At 41.6% G+C, this 17,931-nt stretch overlaps 1 protein-coding gene across 4 annotated transcripts in view; it reads right to left on the bottom strand.

Moving 5' to 3' along the window:
• The window catches only part of SCAPER (S-phase cyclin A associated protein in the ER), a 154,107-nt gene that overhangs the window by 102,234 nt on the left and 33,942 nt on the right, over positions 1-17,931 (bottom strand). For all 4 annotated transcript variants that reach the window (XR_002826915.1, XM_014447709.2, XM_023746575.1 and 1 more), the window contains exons 11-19: positions 17,215-17,290; positions 16,883-17,000; positions 16,503-16,614; positions 13,936-14,076; positions 10,818-10,973; positions 9,943-10,085; positions 7,343-7,424; positions 5,612-5,764; positions 2,605-2,712 (exon numbers count right to left, since the gene is read on the bottom strand). Coding sequence is in view for 3 of the 4 variants with exons in the window: in XM_014447709.2 (XP_014303195.1) it covers positions 2,605-2,712; positions 5,612-5,764; positions 7,343-7,424; positions 9,943-10,085; positions 10,818-10,973; positions 13,936-14,076; positions 16,503-16,614; positions 16,883-17,000; positions 17,215-17,290 (1,089 nt within the window). In the remaining variant the exon portion in view is untranslated. The remainder of the gene's footprint in view (positions 1-2,604; positions 2,713-5,611; positions 5,765-7,342; positions 7,425-9,942; positions 10,086-10,817; positions 10,974-13,935; positions 14,077-16,502; positions 16,615-16,882; positions 17,001-17,214; positions 17,291-17,931) is intronic.

Below are 17,931 nucleotides of genomic sequence, written 5' to 3'. Positions count from 1 at the left end.
AACAGCGCAGCCCACAAGTAGCAGTCTTACCGAGCTGAGGAGACAGAATAGGGTTTGGAGAAGTCAAAGTGGTTGGAGCTTGAGAGGCAAAAGTCAGACAGAAGTGAGCCCAAACAACTGCAATTTTCCCTCCAAAATTGGTCATATCCAGATACTCAAGAGAAAACAGTAGCTTCATTCCTTCTACCTATTCATTAAGAACCAATGACAGAATTACCCCTGCTTCCTGGCCGCATCCAATTCAGGGCAAGCCATATGTCCTTGAACCATCCCCTCCTGCCCCAAATCACCCGGTACAGGCCCAAATCCTGTAAGTCCGTTCTAACACCTTATTGAGAAGCCCCATAACACCCCATGGCATTTCCCCCTTTTTTAACAAATCAATAAACCCAATTTTATTCAACTACACCTTTGTTTCTCATGGTCTTTGCCTGGAGGGCATTGACAGAAAGCTAAGAAAAAGAGTGAACTGTATATAACTTCACATCGACATTAGGGATCATCTCAAAGACTTCAGGTTGAGTGCAAGAAGCCAGACACAAAAAGTACATACTACACGATACCATCTATCACATCAAGGACCGGCAAGACTAACGGATGGTGCTAGTACTGACAGACTAGTTACCTTGTGGGGTGTGACTCGGACAGGACATGAGGAAACTTTCTGGGGTGCACGAAATTACCTAAAACTTGATATGAGTGGAACAAATATAAACATTCATTAACCTATACATTTGAGTTCTGTGTACTCTAATACATGCTTTCACTTCAAGAAAAGGGTTAAACATACATGTGCACCTACATCAATTATGGCCCTCAAAGAACCACAATAACATTAAGAGATGCAAGACAGCTCTAACTGGTGTGGCTCAGTGGATAGAGCGTTGGCCTGCGGACTCAAGGGTCCCGGGTTTGATTCTGGTCAAGGGCATGTACCCTGGTTGTGGGCACATCCCCAGTGGGGAATGTGCAGGAGGTAGCTGATCAATGTTTCTAACTCTCTATCCCTCTCCCTTACTCTCTGTAAAAATCAATAAAATATATTTTTAAAAAAAGAGAGATAGAGAGATGCAAGACAAACATGAACTTTTCATCTTTGGGAATTTGTTATAACAACAACAACTAAAAAAACCCCTAGAAATTCAAAGATTAGCAATGCCACCCATGTCTCAGTAATAGTAGGGAGAAATTATTTATTAAAATGCTTACATAAATCTAAATTCCAGGGCAATAATAATTATAGGTAAATAAATAATGCATTTTCCAAAATTTCTAAATCATATACTATCATTTAATTAGGATATTATTATATACTAGAAGCCTGTTGCACAAAGATTCCCACAATAGGCCTTCCTTCCCCTGGCTGCCGGCACCGGTTTTCCATTGGCACCTGGGACCCAGGCCTTTGGTCTGGCCGCAGCGGAGAAGCCAAGCCTCGAGGCTAGGCTTCTCCCGTCCGGCCGCAGTGAGGCTTGGCTTCTCCCATCTGGCCTCAGCGAGGCTTGGATTCCCTACTGTGGCTGCAGCAAAGAAGCCAAGCCAAGCCTCTTCAGTCTTCATTCCAGCCGGAGCCTTCAGTCTTTGCTCCATGCCTGCATATGCAAATTAACCGCCATCTTTGTTATGTTACTTTGCATACTCATCATGACTGGCTGGTGGGTGTAGCAGAGTGACACCAATTTGCATGTTTCTCTTTTATTAGTGTAGATACTATCATATAAATCGCACAGTTTTATACGAAAAAAAATTGTTTTGAGAGAGGAAGGAAGAGGGAGAGAGAGATAGAAACATCAATGATGAGAGAGAATCACTGATTGGCTGCCTCCTGCATGCTTTCCACTGGGGATCAAGCATGCAACCCAGGCATGAGCCCTTGACCAGAATCAAACCCTCGACACTCTATCCACTAAGCCAAACTGGCTAGGGCTGAAATTTTTTTTAAAATATATTTTATTGATTTTTTACAGAGAAGATTTTTTACAGAGAAGAAGGGAGAGGATAGAGAGTTAGAAACATCCGTCAGCTGCCTCCTGCACACCCCCTACTGGGGATGTGCCCGCAACCAAGGTACATGCCCTTGAATGGAATCGAACCTGGGACCCTTCAGTCCACAGGCCGACGCTCTAGCCACTTAGCCAAACTGGTCAGGGCATAGGGCTGAAATTTTTATTGTCAACTGTTTTCCAAGAAATGTAGAGCATCACTAATAATTCTTTTCTTATATTATCTATAATAATAAAAGCGTAATATGCAAATCAACTAAATGGCCGAACAGCTGAATGATAGTCCGGACGACCTTCCAGACAAAGCCAAGGCTGTGAGGGCTGAGGCAGCCGGGGCTGTGAGGGCCGAGCCCCTTGAATGAATTTTGTGCATCGGGCCTCTAGTTAAAATATAAAAACACCACAATTTTATACTAGAATTATATTAAAAACAGTATTAAATTCTTATTTTTATGTTTTGTGTTAATATGTACACTAAAATAACACATTTGTATACTATGACAGTAGTTATTAAGTGTTAATATAGTTTTAAATAATCACAGAACGACACAGAACATGGCCTTCGTAGTAGAAAGGTGTGTAAATGAAAAGTGGAGCTCACCACTTCCTCATCCGAGAGCTCTCTCCCTTGGATGCTGCTGCTCTCTCGCACGGCTTGCTGGTGCTTCCTTCCCTTAATGTGGCTGAACAGATACACCTCCGAAGAGATCTACAAGCACAAAATCAAGGCAATGTCATTAACCTAGACTTTCGTCTATTTTTAATGTTACACAGTCAACTCAGTAGACTATACGCGAGTTGAGATCACTCTAGCATTTACATACTAGGCTTACAAATGTTTTCTTTAGAATTCTCAGGACTCCTCTGGAATAGACATGGTCAAAAAAGGCATCCCATTACAGCCAACTTCAACAGGGCATCACTTCCCCTAGGTATCAAAGTTCAAGTTTCAGCACCCAAGACATCCCTTTTCTTTTTTCGTACCAACACCCAAACACAGTGCCGTGGAACACTACGCAGGTACCCTTCCACTCCGGCTGCTTCGGCACGCTGCACTCCTGCTCCCAAGTGCTCACCCTATGTTGTACTACTCACTTTGCGTAAAAACGAGGAAAGAAATTCATGGTATTCAGCAGATGCCTTTGTGTGAGTTTTAAAAAACAGGGAGAGTAGGGGGAGAAACCAAGATGGCGGCAGAGGTAAACACTGGAAATTGCTGCCTCGCACAACTACTTCAAAAATACAACTAAAAGACAAAATGGACATCATCCAGAACCACAGGAAGGCTGGCTGAGTGGAAAGTCCACAACTAGAAGGAAAGAGAAAAGCACACCGAGACGCAGAGGAGGTACGGAAGTAAAGTGCAGAGGTACGAAGGCGCACGTGGAAAGGGCTGGCAACTGAGGACACGGTTTTCTTTTACAATCGAGAGGGAGTCTCAAGCTCCCGACTGCTCTGAACTCCAGTTCCGGGCGAGTCTCTGGGGACTCATACGGGGAGAAACTGGACTGTCTGGCATCGGGCGGAACTCGAGGGTGGCTTTCTCTCGGAGGTGCTTGCAGTGATTACCGAGGAACACTGAGACCCGGGGCCTCTTAGGGCAGGGCTGAGGATCAGCCATAGCTGTTTGCTCCACCCTGTTGATCCTCTGAGACCCCGCCCCACCCAAGCTGCAGCAGAGGCTTTTGCATATGAATGGCATGGCCCTTTGCAATCTAAAATTACCTAACAAACTGCAGCTGGGCCAGACAGACCCAGAACATCCAAAAGAAGGCCCAAGTCCCCACAGCAGCTTGCATTGTTTCACAGCTGGGCCTCATCTGGGCACCTCCAAACCCCAAACAAAGAAGAGGAATATGCAGATCTCTCCGTAGCTCCTGCTGGGTGGCCTCAGGCAGAGGCTAAATTAGCACCTCCTTAGAGATCCAAGAGCCAGTGTACCCAGTGGTCAGAGTGGGACCATCCAGATTACAACTCCTTAGATTCACAAGGGACACACTCAGGGGGCAGACTCAGTGAGCACCAAAGCCCCACTGAAGCAAGTCTTGCCCCAGAAGGGTGTCTCCAGCACAGAAGTTCTCCCACTGCAGACACAGCTGATTCTCACAGCCAATTGGCCTGGAGGTCAATTCCTCCCAGTGATACCTACAACAATCAAGGCTTAACTACAAGACTGTGCACACAGCCCACAAGGGGGTGCACCAAGAGTGTCCACCTCAGGTAATTGGCGAGGCTGAGCCACTGGGCCCTATAGGACACCTAGCACACAAAGCCACTCTATCAACACAGGGAAGCATAAAAAATGCGGAGACAAAGAAACAGGACACAAATGACAGAAATGGAGGAAAGCAAACTACTGGATACAGAGTTCAAAACCACGGTTATAAGTTACTCAATAATCTTCTAGAAACCGCCGATAAATTTAGTGAGACCCTCCATAAATCTAGTGAGACCCTCGAGGATATGAAAAAGGACCAACTAGAAATTAAGCATACACTGACTGAAATAAAGAATATTATACAGAGATCCAACAACAGACTAGAGGATCCCAAGAATCAAGTCAAAGATTTGAAATACGAAGAAGCAAAAAACAGCCAACCGGAAAAACAAAAAGAAAAAAGAATCCAAAAATATGAAGATAGTGTAAGGAGCCTCTGGGACAATTTTAAGTGTACCAACATCCGAATTATAAGGGTGCCAGAAGAAGAGAGAGAGCAAGATATTGAAAACCTATTTCAAGAAATAATGACAGAAAACTTCCCCTACCTGGTGAAAGAAATAGACTTACAGGTCCAGGAAGCGCAGAGAACCCCAAACTAAAGGAATCCAAAGAGGACCACACCAAGACACATCATAATTAAAATGCCAAGAGCAAAAGACAAAGAGAGACTCTTAAAAGCAGCAAGAGAAAAACAGTCAGTTACCTACAAGGGAGTACCCATACGACTGTCAGCTGATTTCTCAACAGAAACTATGCAGGCCAGAAGGGAATGGCAAGAAATATTCAAAGTGATGAATAGCAAGAACCTACAACCAAGGTTACTTTACCCAGCAAAGCTATCATTCAGAATTGAAGGTCAGATAAAGAGCTTCACAGATAAGGAAAAGCTAAAGGAGTTCATCACCACCAAACCAGTATAATACGAAATGCTGAAAGGTATCCTTTAAGAAGAGGAAGAAGAAGAAAAAGGTAAAGATACAAATTATGAACAACAAATACATATCTATCAACAAGTGAATCTAAAAATCAAGTGAATAATCTGATGAACAGAATAAACTGGTGATTATAATAGAATCAGGGGCATAGAAAGGGAGGGCACTGACTATTCTCGGGGGGGAAAGGGGTGTGGGGGGTATGGGAAGAGACTGGAAAAAAATCGTACACCTATGGATGAGGACAGTGGGTGGGGGGCTAAAGGCAGAGGGTGGGGTGGGAATCGGGTGGAGGGGAGCTATGGGGGGAAAAAAGAGGAACAACTGTAATAATCTGCATAATAAATATTTAATTTTTTAAAAAAGTGAAGAAAAAAAACGAGGGAGAGTACATTTTCATACTTTAAACTCTAGTAATAAGGTATCTCTTCATAATATCGATAATGACAACCCACCAGGACATTGCACAGAGAACACTGCTTCTTTCTCTCATAAGGGGTCAGTTTGGGAGCATAGTCAGTATTTGCATGTCGTCCACTGCTCAACTCAGCAGCTTTTTCTTTTCTTTGTTCAATCTGTTCCATGTGCCTTCTAATGCTTTCATCATGCTGCAGATGAAGTCAGAGTGTGAGAATATAAAAAATTACTCAAATTATACTGATAACTTGAAAAAATATTTCTATTAAGCCTTCTAAAATAACAGCAGAATGTCATAATTCAATGTTAATGTGAACACTGAGAACAAGAATTTACATAAAGACCTTTAATATCTCCATGTACAGTTACATTTCCTAAATGTGCTCCATGGAGCTACATGGGATCTTAGTAAGTGCTTTGTGGAAGAGGTTCCATGGTCAAATAAACTGGGAAAATAGGAAGTGAAAGCTAAAAAGGTTTTTAAAATTGACTTTATGTAGCCTGTAGTATGTCACTGTCTGTGAGCTATGACTCAATAAACAACATTTGACACACTCATTACACACAGCACACCTCCGAGAAGCACTTCCTGGAACGCCCTGTGGGAAACGCTGACCCACAGGTAAGGACCAAGCTGATCGTCAGCACATCAGGCCTCTGTCCACATCAACTACACTGCTAACTGTCCTACACCTCCAGTGACTTCCCAGAGAACAAAACAAACAAGCTAAATTACACTACTTCCAACTTCTGACTCCCCCCTCACACTGTTTCATGAGGCTGAAATGGCATCCCATCTAACTATCCATTCTCCTACACATGTAACTCATTTTTCTTTTAAGATTCAGCTCAGGAATTACTCTCTAGGATTACTTCCCCTCACCCTTCGTATTGGACTGAGTACCCCCTCTGTACCTCAGCAGCACTCTGTGTAACCTTCGTCCACATGGAAGTTGTGTGCTCGGCATCTGAAGCTCACGTTAGAGTATGAGTTTCTTGAAATTCATGGTCACGTCTTACTCACCTCTATTCCCATGCCTACCACAGGCTCCGTAAGTATTTACTGCATTAAATGTAAATGAATGATAAAGTTCTAGGACTACACAAATAGCAAAGTGTGGTGTCCTACATACAGAATTTACCACCTCTGTGAGGAGCCAACATGTGAAGAGTTGTGGCAGAATGTGAAGTATTCGTACCGCCGGAAGCTGCACTACTGATGGTGAAGATTTTCTAGAAAATGTAAGTTTATCGTGTCTCCCAACTACAAACATGCAAGTCCTAAGCACTAAAATCAAGTGAAACTATCCTACCCTGTATAATAAAAGGCTAATATGCAAACTGTCCCCTCGACCAGGAGTTCAACCAGAGGGCAGGTCCGACCTGCCAACCGCCCGCAGCTCCTCCCAGGCAGCCCCGCCCCAGACAAGACTGCCCCACCCCGACAGGCTCTGATCAGGGTGGGCTGGCCGGACCCCACCCGTGCACGAATTCGTGCACCAGGCCTCTAGTTTATAATAATCACTGCTCAGTAAAAACAAGAAATGTTAAAATGTGGTTATTTTTTTTCCTCGATTGCTTAATAAAATTTAGTTTTCAGATAGTTGAACTGGCCAATATGATGGTAGCGAAATCATATTTCTCATTATCGAAAGATCAGACATACAAATTAATTCAATTTTCTATACAATTAATTCAACAAATAACAATGTAATCTCATGCTCCATGGCAGCTCCAAGCTTTCGCAGTCAGACAGACGCGTAACCCACCTTGAGCTGTATTTTCTTCTGCAGCTCCTCCATGGCCTCCTGCTGAGCAGCCGTGAGAGCCGCCAGTCGTTCTTCCCTGTCTCTGTGCGCACCCAGGGGAGGAACAAACCGCAGGTTAAACAATACAGTGAGGGCTCACAGGCTTCTACATTCTACACCAGCGGTCGCCATCCTTTCGGACCTCATGGACCACCTGTTGGCGACCACTGTTCTAAAGGGTTATTGTTTTTTAAAATTATTTTTCTAAGTGCCTGTTAAGTCCCAGACATACTGTTCATTAAGTACTTGGAAAGCAGCAGAAATTATTAGTTATGAAATAGGTTTCTGGACCCAGGCAGAGGTTTAAATATTAGCTCCAAGGCTGTCACTTAAATATGCCAGTAAAACCACAACAAACGAATAGAAAAGGCATGAACTCACACAGAGAATAGGAGGAAACGATCCCAAACAAATTATGAGACATACAAAAAAGCATGACCATGCTTGGGAAAAAGCAGTGAATCGAAACTCTCTGAATGAAGTCATATGTTGGAGTTAGCAGACAGAGACTGCAAAACAGCTATTATAAACATGTTCAGATAATTAAAAGTGTGCCAAAATAAAGAAAAATATTATGACAATGATTTAACAAACAGGGACTCTCAACAGAGAAAAGAAAGAGTTTAGAACAGCATTCCAATAAGAGGAACGAGGACCCTTGAACAAGCGGCTGATTCTGGGGGTGGCGCATGGAGAACATGATGCGTCTGGAGCGCCGTGTGCGTCGGAGAGGAAGGCTGCGCCGAGAAACCACTGAACGACGTCAGGGGACACAGGGGCCAAACGGAAGAGCTCCCAGTGTCAACGTGGAACAAGTGAGCAAGAAATGAGTAACAGAATACTAGCATGTAACTCAAAGTACAAAAAGACATAAAAAGTCCACACTGACATATGAATGAATGAATGAATGAATGAATGGGAGAGGACAGACTGCAAATAAGTTCTGCAGTGATTCTTCTCTCGACAGGTGTGGGCTCTGCTCAGTGGCTCACTTCCAAGGAGGACAGCAGAGGGGAAATTTTAAAGTTACTACACAAGGAAGAAACCTGACCCCATCCTCACCAGGTGACCAAGGTTCACAAACTCCGAGGTAAGTCCAGCGGACAGCATGAACCTCTGACATGTTAAGAATAGAAATTTAGCCCTGACTGGTTTTGCTCAGTGGATAGAGCATCGGCCTGTGGACGGAAGGGTCGTGGGTTCAATTCCAGTCAAGGGCATGTACCTTGGTTGCAGGCACATCCCCAGTAGGGGGTGTGCAGGAGGCAGCTGATCGATGTTTCTCTCTCATCGGTGTTTCTGACTCTCTATCTCTCTCCCTTCCTCTCTGTAAAAAATCAATAAAATATATTTTTTAAAAAAAGAATAGAAATGTACATTTAGCCCTGTGGTCCTACTGTCAGAAACCATAACCCTAATCTAACCATCAGAAACACATCAATTGAATCCTCACTGAGCAACAGTATAAAATACCTGACCACTCTCAAAACTGTCAGGCTCATCAAAGCCACGGGGAATCTGAGAAACTACTAAAACTCAGAGGAGCAAATAAATACCTGGAGAAATAACGGCCAAACACTTTCCAAATCTGATGAAAAACAATCATGAAGAGAACCAACCTAGACAAATCATAGTCACACAGAAACGTGAAAGGGCCAAGACCGTCCTAACAGCATTAGATACCAAAATTATTACAAAGCTTTGATAATTAAATCAGAGGATAAAGAAAGTAACCACCAGCTCAAAAGACAGAGCCCACAAACAGAGCCATGCATCCAAGGAAACTTGATTTATGTCAGAAAGCTCTCTAGATCAGTAGGAAAATTTTGATTTTTCAGTAACATGTACTAGAACAATAGGGTATTCACAATACAATCACAGAGAGTTGATTTTATTGTATGGTTTGAGATAGAAATACAATCTCTTTTTTAGTAGCTGCTAAGTATGCAAAAAGTTATTCAGCCTTGTTATTAGTCTTGGACAGTACATTTTCACATACACCAAATTTGACACAATTAAAAGGTCAGAAAAAAATTCACATGTCAGCAAGGTATATACCAACCAAAAGGGACTTAGGCTTGGCCAATTAAATGCTTTTCCTGGGTCTTTAAATCTTAAACAACTGATTTTAAAGTAAAGGGATGGCCGAAGGTCACTTATCACAATCAGAGTGACAGCACGCTGACCAGACTGTTGCTACCAAAAGGCCATGCTGTGGCTCCTGTGGCCTGGCCTCCGACCCCCGACCACCTCCAGGCCTGGTCCTCTCAGCTCCTACCACCTGTGCTCCCAACGTGCTCCTAAAAACCCCCTTCGCTGAATCAAGCCAGAATCAAACTCTATTTCTTGCAACCAAAACATTTTTGAAATACCATGCTTTCCATCCAACAGAAAGGTTAAAAAGGTTTTCACTTTAACATGATGCTATAAAGCCTGGAAACTGACATTTCTGTACTTGGACTGTTTCTAAAAACATCTACACGACAGCAAGTGCCTTTAAGACTTGATTTGAACATTGACCCACTGCAAAACGTTTGTCAGGACCAAACCACAACAGGTACCTCGCTCTTTCCCTGGCGGCGTCCTCACGGGCCTTCTCCTTCTCTTGCCTCTGTTGTTCAATCCGCGCTTCTTGTTCTCTCCTCTTCATTAACAGTTCCTCCACCCGGGCCTGCCGTTCGGCCTCGAGTGCTCTCTTTCGTTCCTAATGTCAGAAATGTTTTCAAAGATGTTAGATGTATGTGAAAAACGAAAATGACATAGCTTTGATATAAACGTATATATTAAAACCAGGGAGATCCCTGGCGTGTCAGTAAGTTTGCTTCACAGAATTGAAACAAAAATCAAACATCAGCGATATCTGGTTTTCATGTAATTTACCAGTGTTACACATAATGATCAGAATAAATGCTATGTTCAGCAGATACTATGTTATTCATATTCTACAAGAACCTAATAAGTATTTTATGGTTAATCACTTCTAAAGCCCTGTGTTTAGAAATGGTTCTAGAAATACCAAAACATCATGAAAGCAGTTAACAGATTGTATATGTGGATGTTCCATGTATCCATGGCTGTGGTTTTTAAGTAACGGGAATGCACTGCTTAGGACCTTGGTCAGAGGGAAACTTTCTACTCCATGAAAGCATCTTGCACAGGGGAGGGATTCCATAAACGTGTTAATAAATGAAGCATGACTTTATAAAGTAAATCTACATCCTTACAAATAAAGAACATAAACCTATGGCAAAGGAATTAGAAAGGTATCTCCTCACTCCTACGCCTTCTGAACCCTCTTGGACGCCACGGTACTTGGTTTCACAGTTACGCACATGTTACGGCAGCTTCAGAAAGAATCTGGCACCCCCCCCCCCCCCCCGCCATTTATGCCTGAGATGCGGCAGGTGCCCACAGATGCTGCCAAATAAAATCCTACCTGGACAGCTTCGTCACGCGCTTGCTTTTCCTCCTGTCTTCGCTGACGCTCTTCCTGTAACTCGTTAAGCCTCTGCTCATATTCCTTCAACTTCGATAAGACATCATGGCGTTTATTCTGGGCTTCAAGGGTATTTATGAAAGCAATTTCATTTACCTTTGTTTAAAAAAAGTGAATTTCAAATAAAGTTAATTCTAGGGTATGCCACAAAAATAAACTTAACCGTCTTTATAACATAAACCAGTGTAAAGGCATAAAACCAAAGTGCAATAGTCTATGAGTGTTTTCTTCAATATTTACCTCAAAAATGGATAATAATACAGTTATAAAATAAATCCACAGGCCTTAGTAAGAACTGATGTAAAATAAATAAAACTCTGCCACAGAAAGTATTTTAAGTCAATAAATAAATTAGGATTCTCATAGAGACCATCTTATAAAGTTCTACATAATATCCTTATAATCTGCAACCATACAAATTACATTAAGATTAAAACAGTTACATATATGTGTTCTAAGGAGTTTGGACAAACCTTAAATAACAAATCATTTTTCTTCGACTTATACTGAGTGAATGACAATTAGGTACAAGGTACTGAACTGTACGCACTGCACCCTCAACTTCATACCTACTGATTCTTAAGAGTCCAGCAAAACTTGACAGCAGTGTTTATGAGTAAAGCTGAAAAAAGTCAGTTGGGGTTGAACCTTTCTTTTTTTTTTTTAATCCTCACTCGAGGATATTTTTCCATTGATTTTTAGAGAGAGTAGAAGAGAGAGGGAAAGACAGAGAGAAACATCGATGTGAGAGACACACATCGATTGGTTGCGGGCCAGGACGGAGCCTGCAACTGAGGTACAGGCCCTTCAGTGGAAACGAACCCAGGATCCTTCAGTCCACAGGCAGGTGCTCTATCCACTGAGCAAAACCGGCTAGGACAAAGTTTTCATTCTTTAAAGCTAGAAAAATACAGTGAAGTGGTGGCGTGAAGTGGGAAAGTGAAGGCTGAGCTACGCTCTTTGACGGCAGCAAAGACTCCAGGAACCCGTCACTACAAATGCCCCTCAGACAGTCAGAACCAGCCCGCACACACACACGGCAGCTGCCTTTCAGCAAGGCCATTCAACATACAAAGGAAAGGATTTTCAACAACTGGTACTGGAACATTAGTTATCCATATGGTAACATTTCTTCTTAACCCTCGCCTTCACCATATACAAAAAACAACTCAAAATGGAATATAGACCTCATTGTAAAATTAAAAACTTCTAGAAAGAAATTTGAGAAAAAAATCTTAGTAACCTTAGGTTTAGGTAAAGATTTTTAAAATAGGATGTAAAACTCACCAAGTATAGAAGAAAAATGTCAACATTTTGAATTTTATCAATTTGTAAGACTTCAAAAGGTACTGTCACAAAAATGAAAAGGTGTGGCTCAGTGGTTAAGTATAGACCTATGAACCAGGAGGTCAAGGTTCGATTCCTGGTCATGGCATATGCCCGGGTTGAGGGCTCGATCCCTAGTGTGGGGCATGCAGGAGGTAGCTGATCAATGATTCTCTCTCATCATTGATATTTCCATCTCTCTCTCCCTCTCCTTTCCTCTCTCTCGCTCTTAAAACCAATAGAAACTTTTTTTTAAAGGCAATCTACAGACTGAGAGAAAATATATGCAAAACACAGATCCGGCTCTAGCTGGTTTCGCTCAGTGGATAGAGTGTCGGCCTGCGGACTGAAGGATCCCAGCTTTGATTCCAGTCAAGGGCACATGCCCAGGTTGCGGGCTTGATCCCCAGTAGAGGGGCATGTAGGAAGCAGCCGATCCATGATTCTCTCTCATCATTGATGTTTCTGTCTCTCTCTCCCTCTCTCTCATCAATACAAATATGTTTTAAAAAACACACAGATTGATTTCCAGTCAAGGGCACATACCTGGATGGCAGGTTCAATCCCTGGCCCTGGTTGGGGAGCATGCAGGAGGCACCAATCAATGTGTCTCTCTCACATTAGTCTTTCTCTCTCTCTCTCTCTCTCTCTCTCTCTCTCTCTCTCCCCCTCTCTCCCTCACTCCCTCACTCCCTCCTTATAGTCTCTCTTAAAATCAATGGGAAAAAACATTCTCAGGTGAAGATTAACAACAACAAAAGAAGTTAAACATGGACACATGAACCTATCATGATCCATTCTCAGGTATTTACCCAAGAAAATAAAAGCAAACATCTGCATGAATGAATATTGGTACATGAATATTCAATGCAGTTATATCTGAAAACAAAAGTCCATCAACAGCTGCTGAATTAACAAATTATGGTAATTCTATTCAGTGGTATATACTTCTCAGCAACGAAAAAGTAACTGATATACACAACAGCAGGGATAAAATCAAAATCACTATGCGGAGTGAAAGACACCAGAGGAGAGAGAGTACACACTGCATGATCCCATTCATATAAAATTCTAGAAAATGTTTACAGCTACAGTGACAAAAAGCAGGTCAGAAATTGCATGGGAACAGTTGGAGGAAGGAAGGAATTACAAGAAAGCATGAAGAAACTTTTGAGGGTGATGGAATTGTTTATAATCTTTATGATATGATAGTTGCAGGAATATATACATGTCAAAACTCATCAAACTGATGCTTTACATATGTGCTATCTATTGTCTGTCAATTAAACCTTAATAAAGCTGTAAAAAATATATATATACATCATAGGATTATTTTTTAAAAATATTTTTATTGATTTCAAAGAGGAAGGGAGAGGGAGAGAGAGATAGAAACATCAATGATGAGAGAATCATTGATTGGCTGCCTCCTGCACGCCCCCTACTGGGGATCGAGCCCGCAACCCAGGCATATGCCCTTGACCGGAATCAAACCCGTGACCCTTCAGTCTGCAGGCCAACACTTTATCCACTGAGCCAAGCTGGCTAGGGCTACATCATAGGATTATTATAAAGACAAGACACTGCACCTAACAAGCTTAAAATGAGCCTGTAAAATGCTGTTATTCTGGACAGAATAGACATTTGATAAACATTAGCTTTTTATATAACAATTGTTGAAAAGGACTTGGGTAACTAATTCAATGCTCAAAGCACCTAAGATTTATGTACTCACCTTAGCTTCTTCCTCTTGTGCTTTTTTAACAATGGCTTGTAATTGCACTTCTCGCTTAAACTCAGCATGAAGCAATTTCTCTTCCATCATCCTACGTCGTTGATCTAGCAATTCTTCCTTCCACTTCCGGACATCTTTTTCCTGCATACAGTGAAGTGCCACATCCTCACTTTCAGCACACAGTCATTTAACAGAAGTGCAAACTGATGAACAGTTTAGTACTTGTAAGTGAAAAGAGTTAATGGAGCAGACTACAGAGACAGCCCGCTCGAGTCATAATCTAACTCATTGGCTTGTTTTCAAGACTGAGTCAATACAGGTACAAATCTTAGAGCTGTGCATTAGACATGGCTCAATTGAAATACCTGCTGTCATTATACTGCACTACGAGTAAGCTTTCATTAAAATGAAAACAGTGTGTATTTTTTAGCCTCGTAAACCTAATGTCTCTAGTAACCAAATTCAAGACAATTAAGTAATTTTATCCTTGAGAATGGAAAATGGTGAGAAGTCTGAAAAATTACATTCATCTGCATAAGAAGGAAAAAGAGCCTCCAGAAGAACAAAAATAGACATAACAGTTTCCTTTAAATCCCTAGAACAGTATCAAAAAGTAAAAGACTCTGCTCTAGGAAATCTAATCCAGCACCAATGAGAATAAATTATAGAAAATCAGATGTTGGCTCAACATGAATGAGCTACATAACTATGTGTTTAAACACCTAAAAAAGTATGACACAGGAACAGCATGGATAGAATCCAGAGGACAGACCCTTAGAGCCCTAAGTAAGGTGGGGAGCCCAGAGCAGCACTGAGCCTCTCCTACACTGTGTTCACATCTGTAAAACGGGCTCAGTACCTGTTGAACTCTGTACCTCCCACAGTTACTATGGTGATCAGTGAGAGCATGTATGTAACAGTGTTGAAACAATAGCTTTTATGCAAATGCAAGGTGGGATTTATCAATAAAAATAATGGAAGGGATACCTACATTGATGGGAAAATTAAACCAGAGAACCTCTAATGTACAATTTCAAGAACTGATCTCCAAATAAGTGGAGGTTATATTATATATTGAGAAAAAGATTATAAAAAATAGTGCAACTTCCATTCTGGCAGCTTACTTGCTCTTTCTTCCTCTCTCTCTCAGATACTTTCCTGGGGGAAGCTGGCAGCCATGTCATGAAGAAAGTGAGGAACTGAGGTCTACAGCCAGCTGATAAGAGGACCTGAAGCTGCCATAACCACAGGGGAGTCTGGAAGTGGATCCGTCAGCTCCAGTGACTGCTGCCCCAGCCGACAGCGTGACTACACCTTGTGAGAGACTCTGAACAGAAGTCACCAGGCAAGCCACCCCCCTCCCATGACCACAGAGGCTGTGAGCTATAAATGTGTGTTGTAGGCTGCCAAGTTGTGAGGGCATTTGTTACATAGAAAATATAACTAACACAGTCCTCACCTACATCTGCCACATGCAGGTAACAACAAACTGAGCAACAGCCAACAGCTATCCTAGAAGCGTGCTACTGTTTTACACACTTGCCACATTTAATCACCACAACAGGTTAATAATTACAATTTCACTTTACAGATAAACAAACTGAAACCGGTATTGTTAAAGTAACTTGCTCCAGGCACCGTATCTTATGTAGCAAAACCAGGATTTGGCCTGGTTGGCCAACTAGGGTCCATGTTCCTTCCACTATGCCACACTGATCAGAAGTAACACTGCTCTAAATACTCTTAAGAATCTCGCCTATATAAAAAACTGTGGTACATCTACACAATGGAATACTACGCTGCGGTAAAAAAGGAACTCTTGCCTTTTGCAACAGCATGGATGGAACTGGAGAGCATTATGCTAAGTGAAATAAGCCAGTCAGAGAAAGATAAATACCACATGATTCCACTCATTTGTGGAATATAGAGAACAACACAGACTGATGAACAGGGTCAGATCCAAAGACAGAGAAACAGCAATCAGACTATTAATCCCCAGAGGGAAAGTAGGGGAGGGTGGGGGTAAGGGGAAGAGATCAACCAAAGGACTTGTATGCACGCATATAAGCCCAACCAATGGACACGGACAACAGGGGGATGAGAGTATGAGTGGGGGGCGGGGGGGAGGATGGGGGTTAATGGGGGGGGGGGGATGAGGACACATTTGTAATTCCTTAACTAATAAAGAATTTAAAGATAAAAAAGAATCTCGCCTATAATTCTCATTACTGCCCCACTTATTCAAACTTTATAATATGAGGCTCAAAACTGTCCTACCAAGTCTTCTACACTTTGCACAAGACTCCCCAAGGAAACCCTGCAACGAAAATGGCAAAAATAATCCATGCCAATGCTGCAAAACAAGAATTTACCAGCTAATTTAGGAATTAAAAGTTCTTTTTACAGGTAACCTTCTGTAATCCAACTGACATAAACACCTTGTTTCCTAGAATATTTCATTGTTTTTATAGTTCTTTTAGCTTCTCTCAGACCATAAGAAAAGTTCAATTTGAAAAGAAGCCCACCAATTTAAGGCTATCATAATTTCCTAAATATTAAAAACTCACCCTTTCTAACAATTTCTGAAGCTTTAATGTTTTCTCTTCACGTAACTTTTCCCTTAGCTGCTGTGCTTTCATCTGTTTTTCTTCATGTTTCTTCTTAGATTCTGCAATTGTTCTATTAATACAAGCAAATAAACAGGCGACACGAATGTTTACATGATAAAACCAAAAATATTTTCTTTTGTCTTCAAAGTTCTAAAAATAAATACAAAAGGTACACAAAAATAATTTCGGTCTAACTTTTCAGGAAAACACTGTACTTTTCAAAGAATCTGAACTGTCCTGAGTCATGTGCCTTAAAATGTTATTCGGCAACTCTGTTTAACAGTCGAGAGTGGCTAGTTTCCCTCCTGTGAAGTATTTTAAATTTTCTGAGGCCAGACCTTTTGCGAGATGGGGAGGAAAGTTTCTCATGCATGTGAATTCCATGTCCTGGAGGTCTTGCAGGTTCCTCCTCTACAATATCCCCCCAGGATGTATTTTGGCGCCAAGATTCACGAGCTGTTCATGAAAAAGAAAACCACTGTTACTGTTTAAGCACATAGTTCTATAAAACTAACATTCAGAACAGACTTTTAAAAGGCATCAGCATTCTTACTCCATATTTTTTATTTTACACAGAAGTTTGTATAATAAGATCATCTACTTTAGACCCCTCTGCCTGTACACAAAACACACACACACACACACACACACACACACACACACATAATACCTTCATAATCCGCAAGGACATCATTCCAGTCCATAGACATACCACAGAAAAATACATTTCCACTGCCCATGCTGGCCTAAAATGTAATAAGGAAAATTCAAAAACAAATATTTGAACACAATTATAACCTTAGAAAGTAAACTGCATATGAAATTTTCCCAGCTTGTGCTAGTACATTTCATCTAATAACTAGCTCAAAACTAGAATAAAGCACATACCTCTTACGGTCACAATAATAACCAAGTTAAAAATGCCATAGTGTAAACACTTTAAGAGGAAGACAAATCTACTTGTCATTTAATAGCAGAGACAAATCAAGCGAATTTAAAAGAAACATATTGGGCCCAGCCAGCGTGGTTAAGCATTGACCTATGAACCCGGAGGTCACGGTTCAATTCCAGTCAGGGCACATGCCCAGGTTGTGAGCTCGATCCCCAGTAGGGGGCCTGAAGGAGGCAGCCGATCTATGATTCTCTCTCATCATTAATGTTTCTATCTCTCTCCCCCTCTCCCTTCCTCTCTGATATATATATATATATATATATATATATATATATATATATATATATATATATAAAAAGAAACATATTGGCCTATCCCGTGGTCGGCAAACTGTGGCTCACGAGCCACATGCGGCTCTTTGGCCCCTTGAGTGTGGCTCTTCCTAAGCCTTAGGAGTACCCTAATTAAGTTAATAACAATGTACCTACCTATATA

This window comes from Myotis lucifugus, unplaced genomic scaffold (assembly GCF_000147115.1).
Source record: "Myotis lucifugus unplaced genomic scaffold, Myoluc2.0 scaffold_698, whole genome shotgun sequence".
Classification (NCBI taxonomy): Eukaryota; Metazoa; Chordata; class Mammalia; order Chiroptera; family Vespertilionidae; genus Myotis; species Myotis lucifugus.
This window is presented reverse-complemented; position numbering and strand designations above follow the sequence as displayed.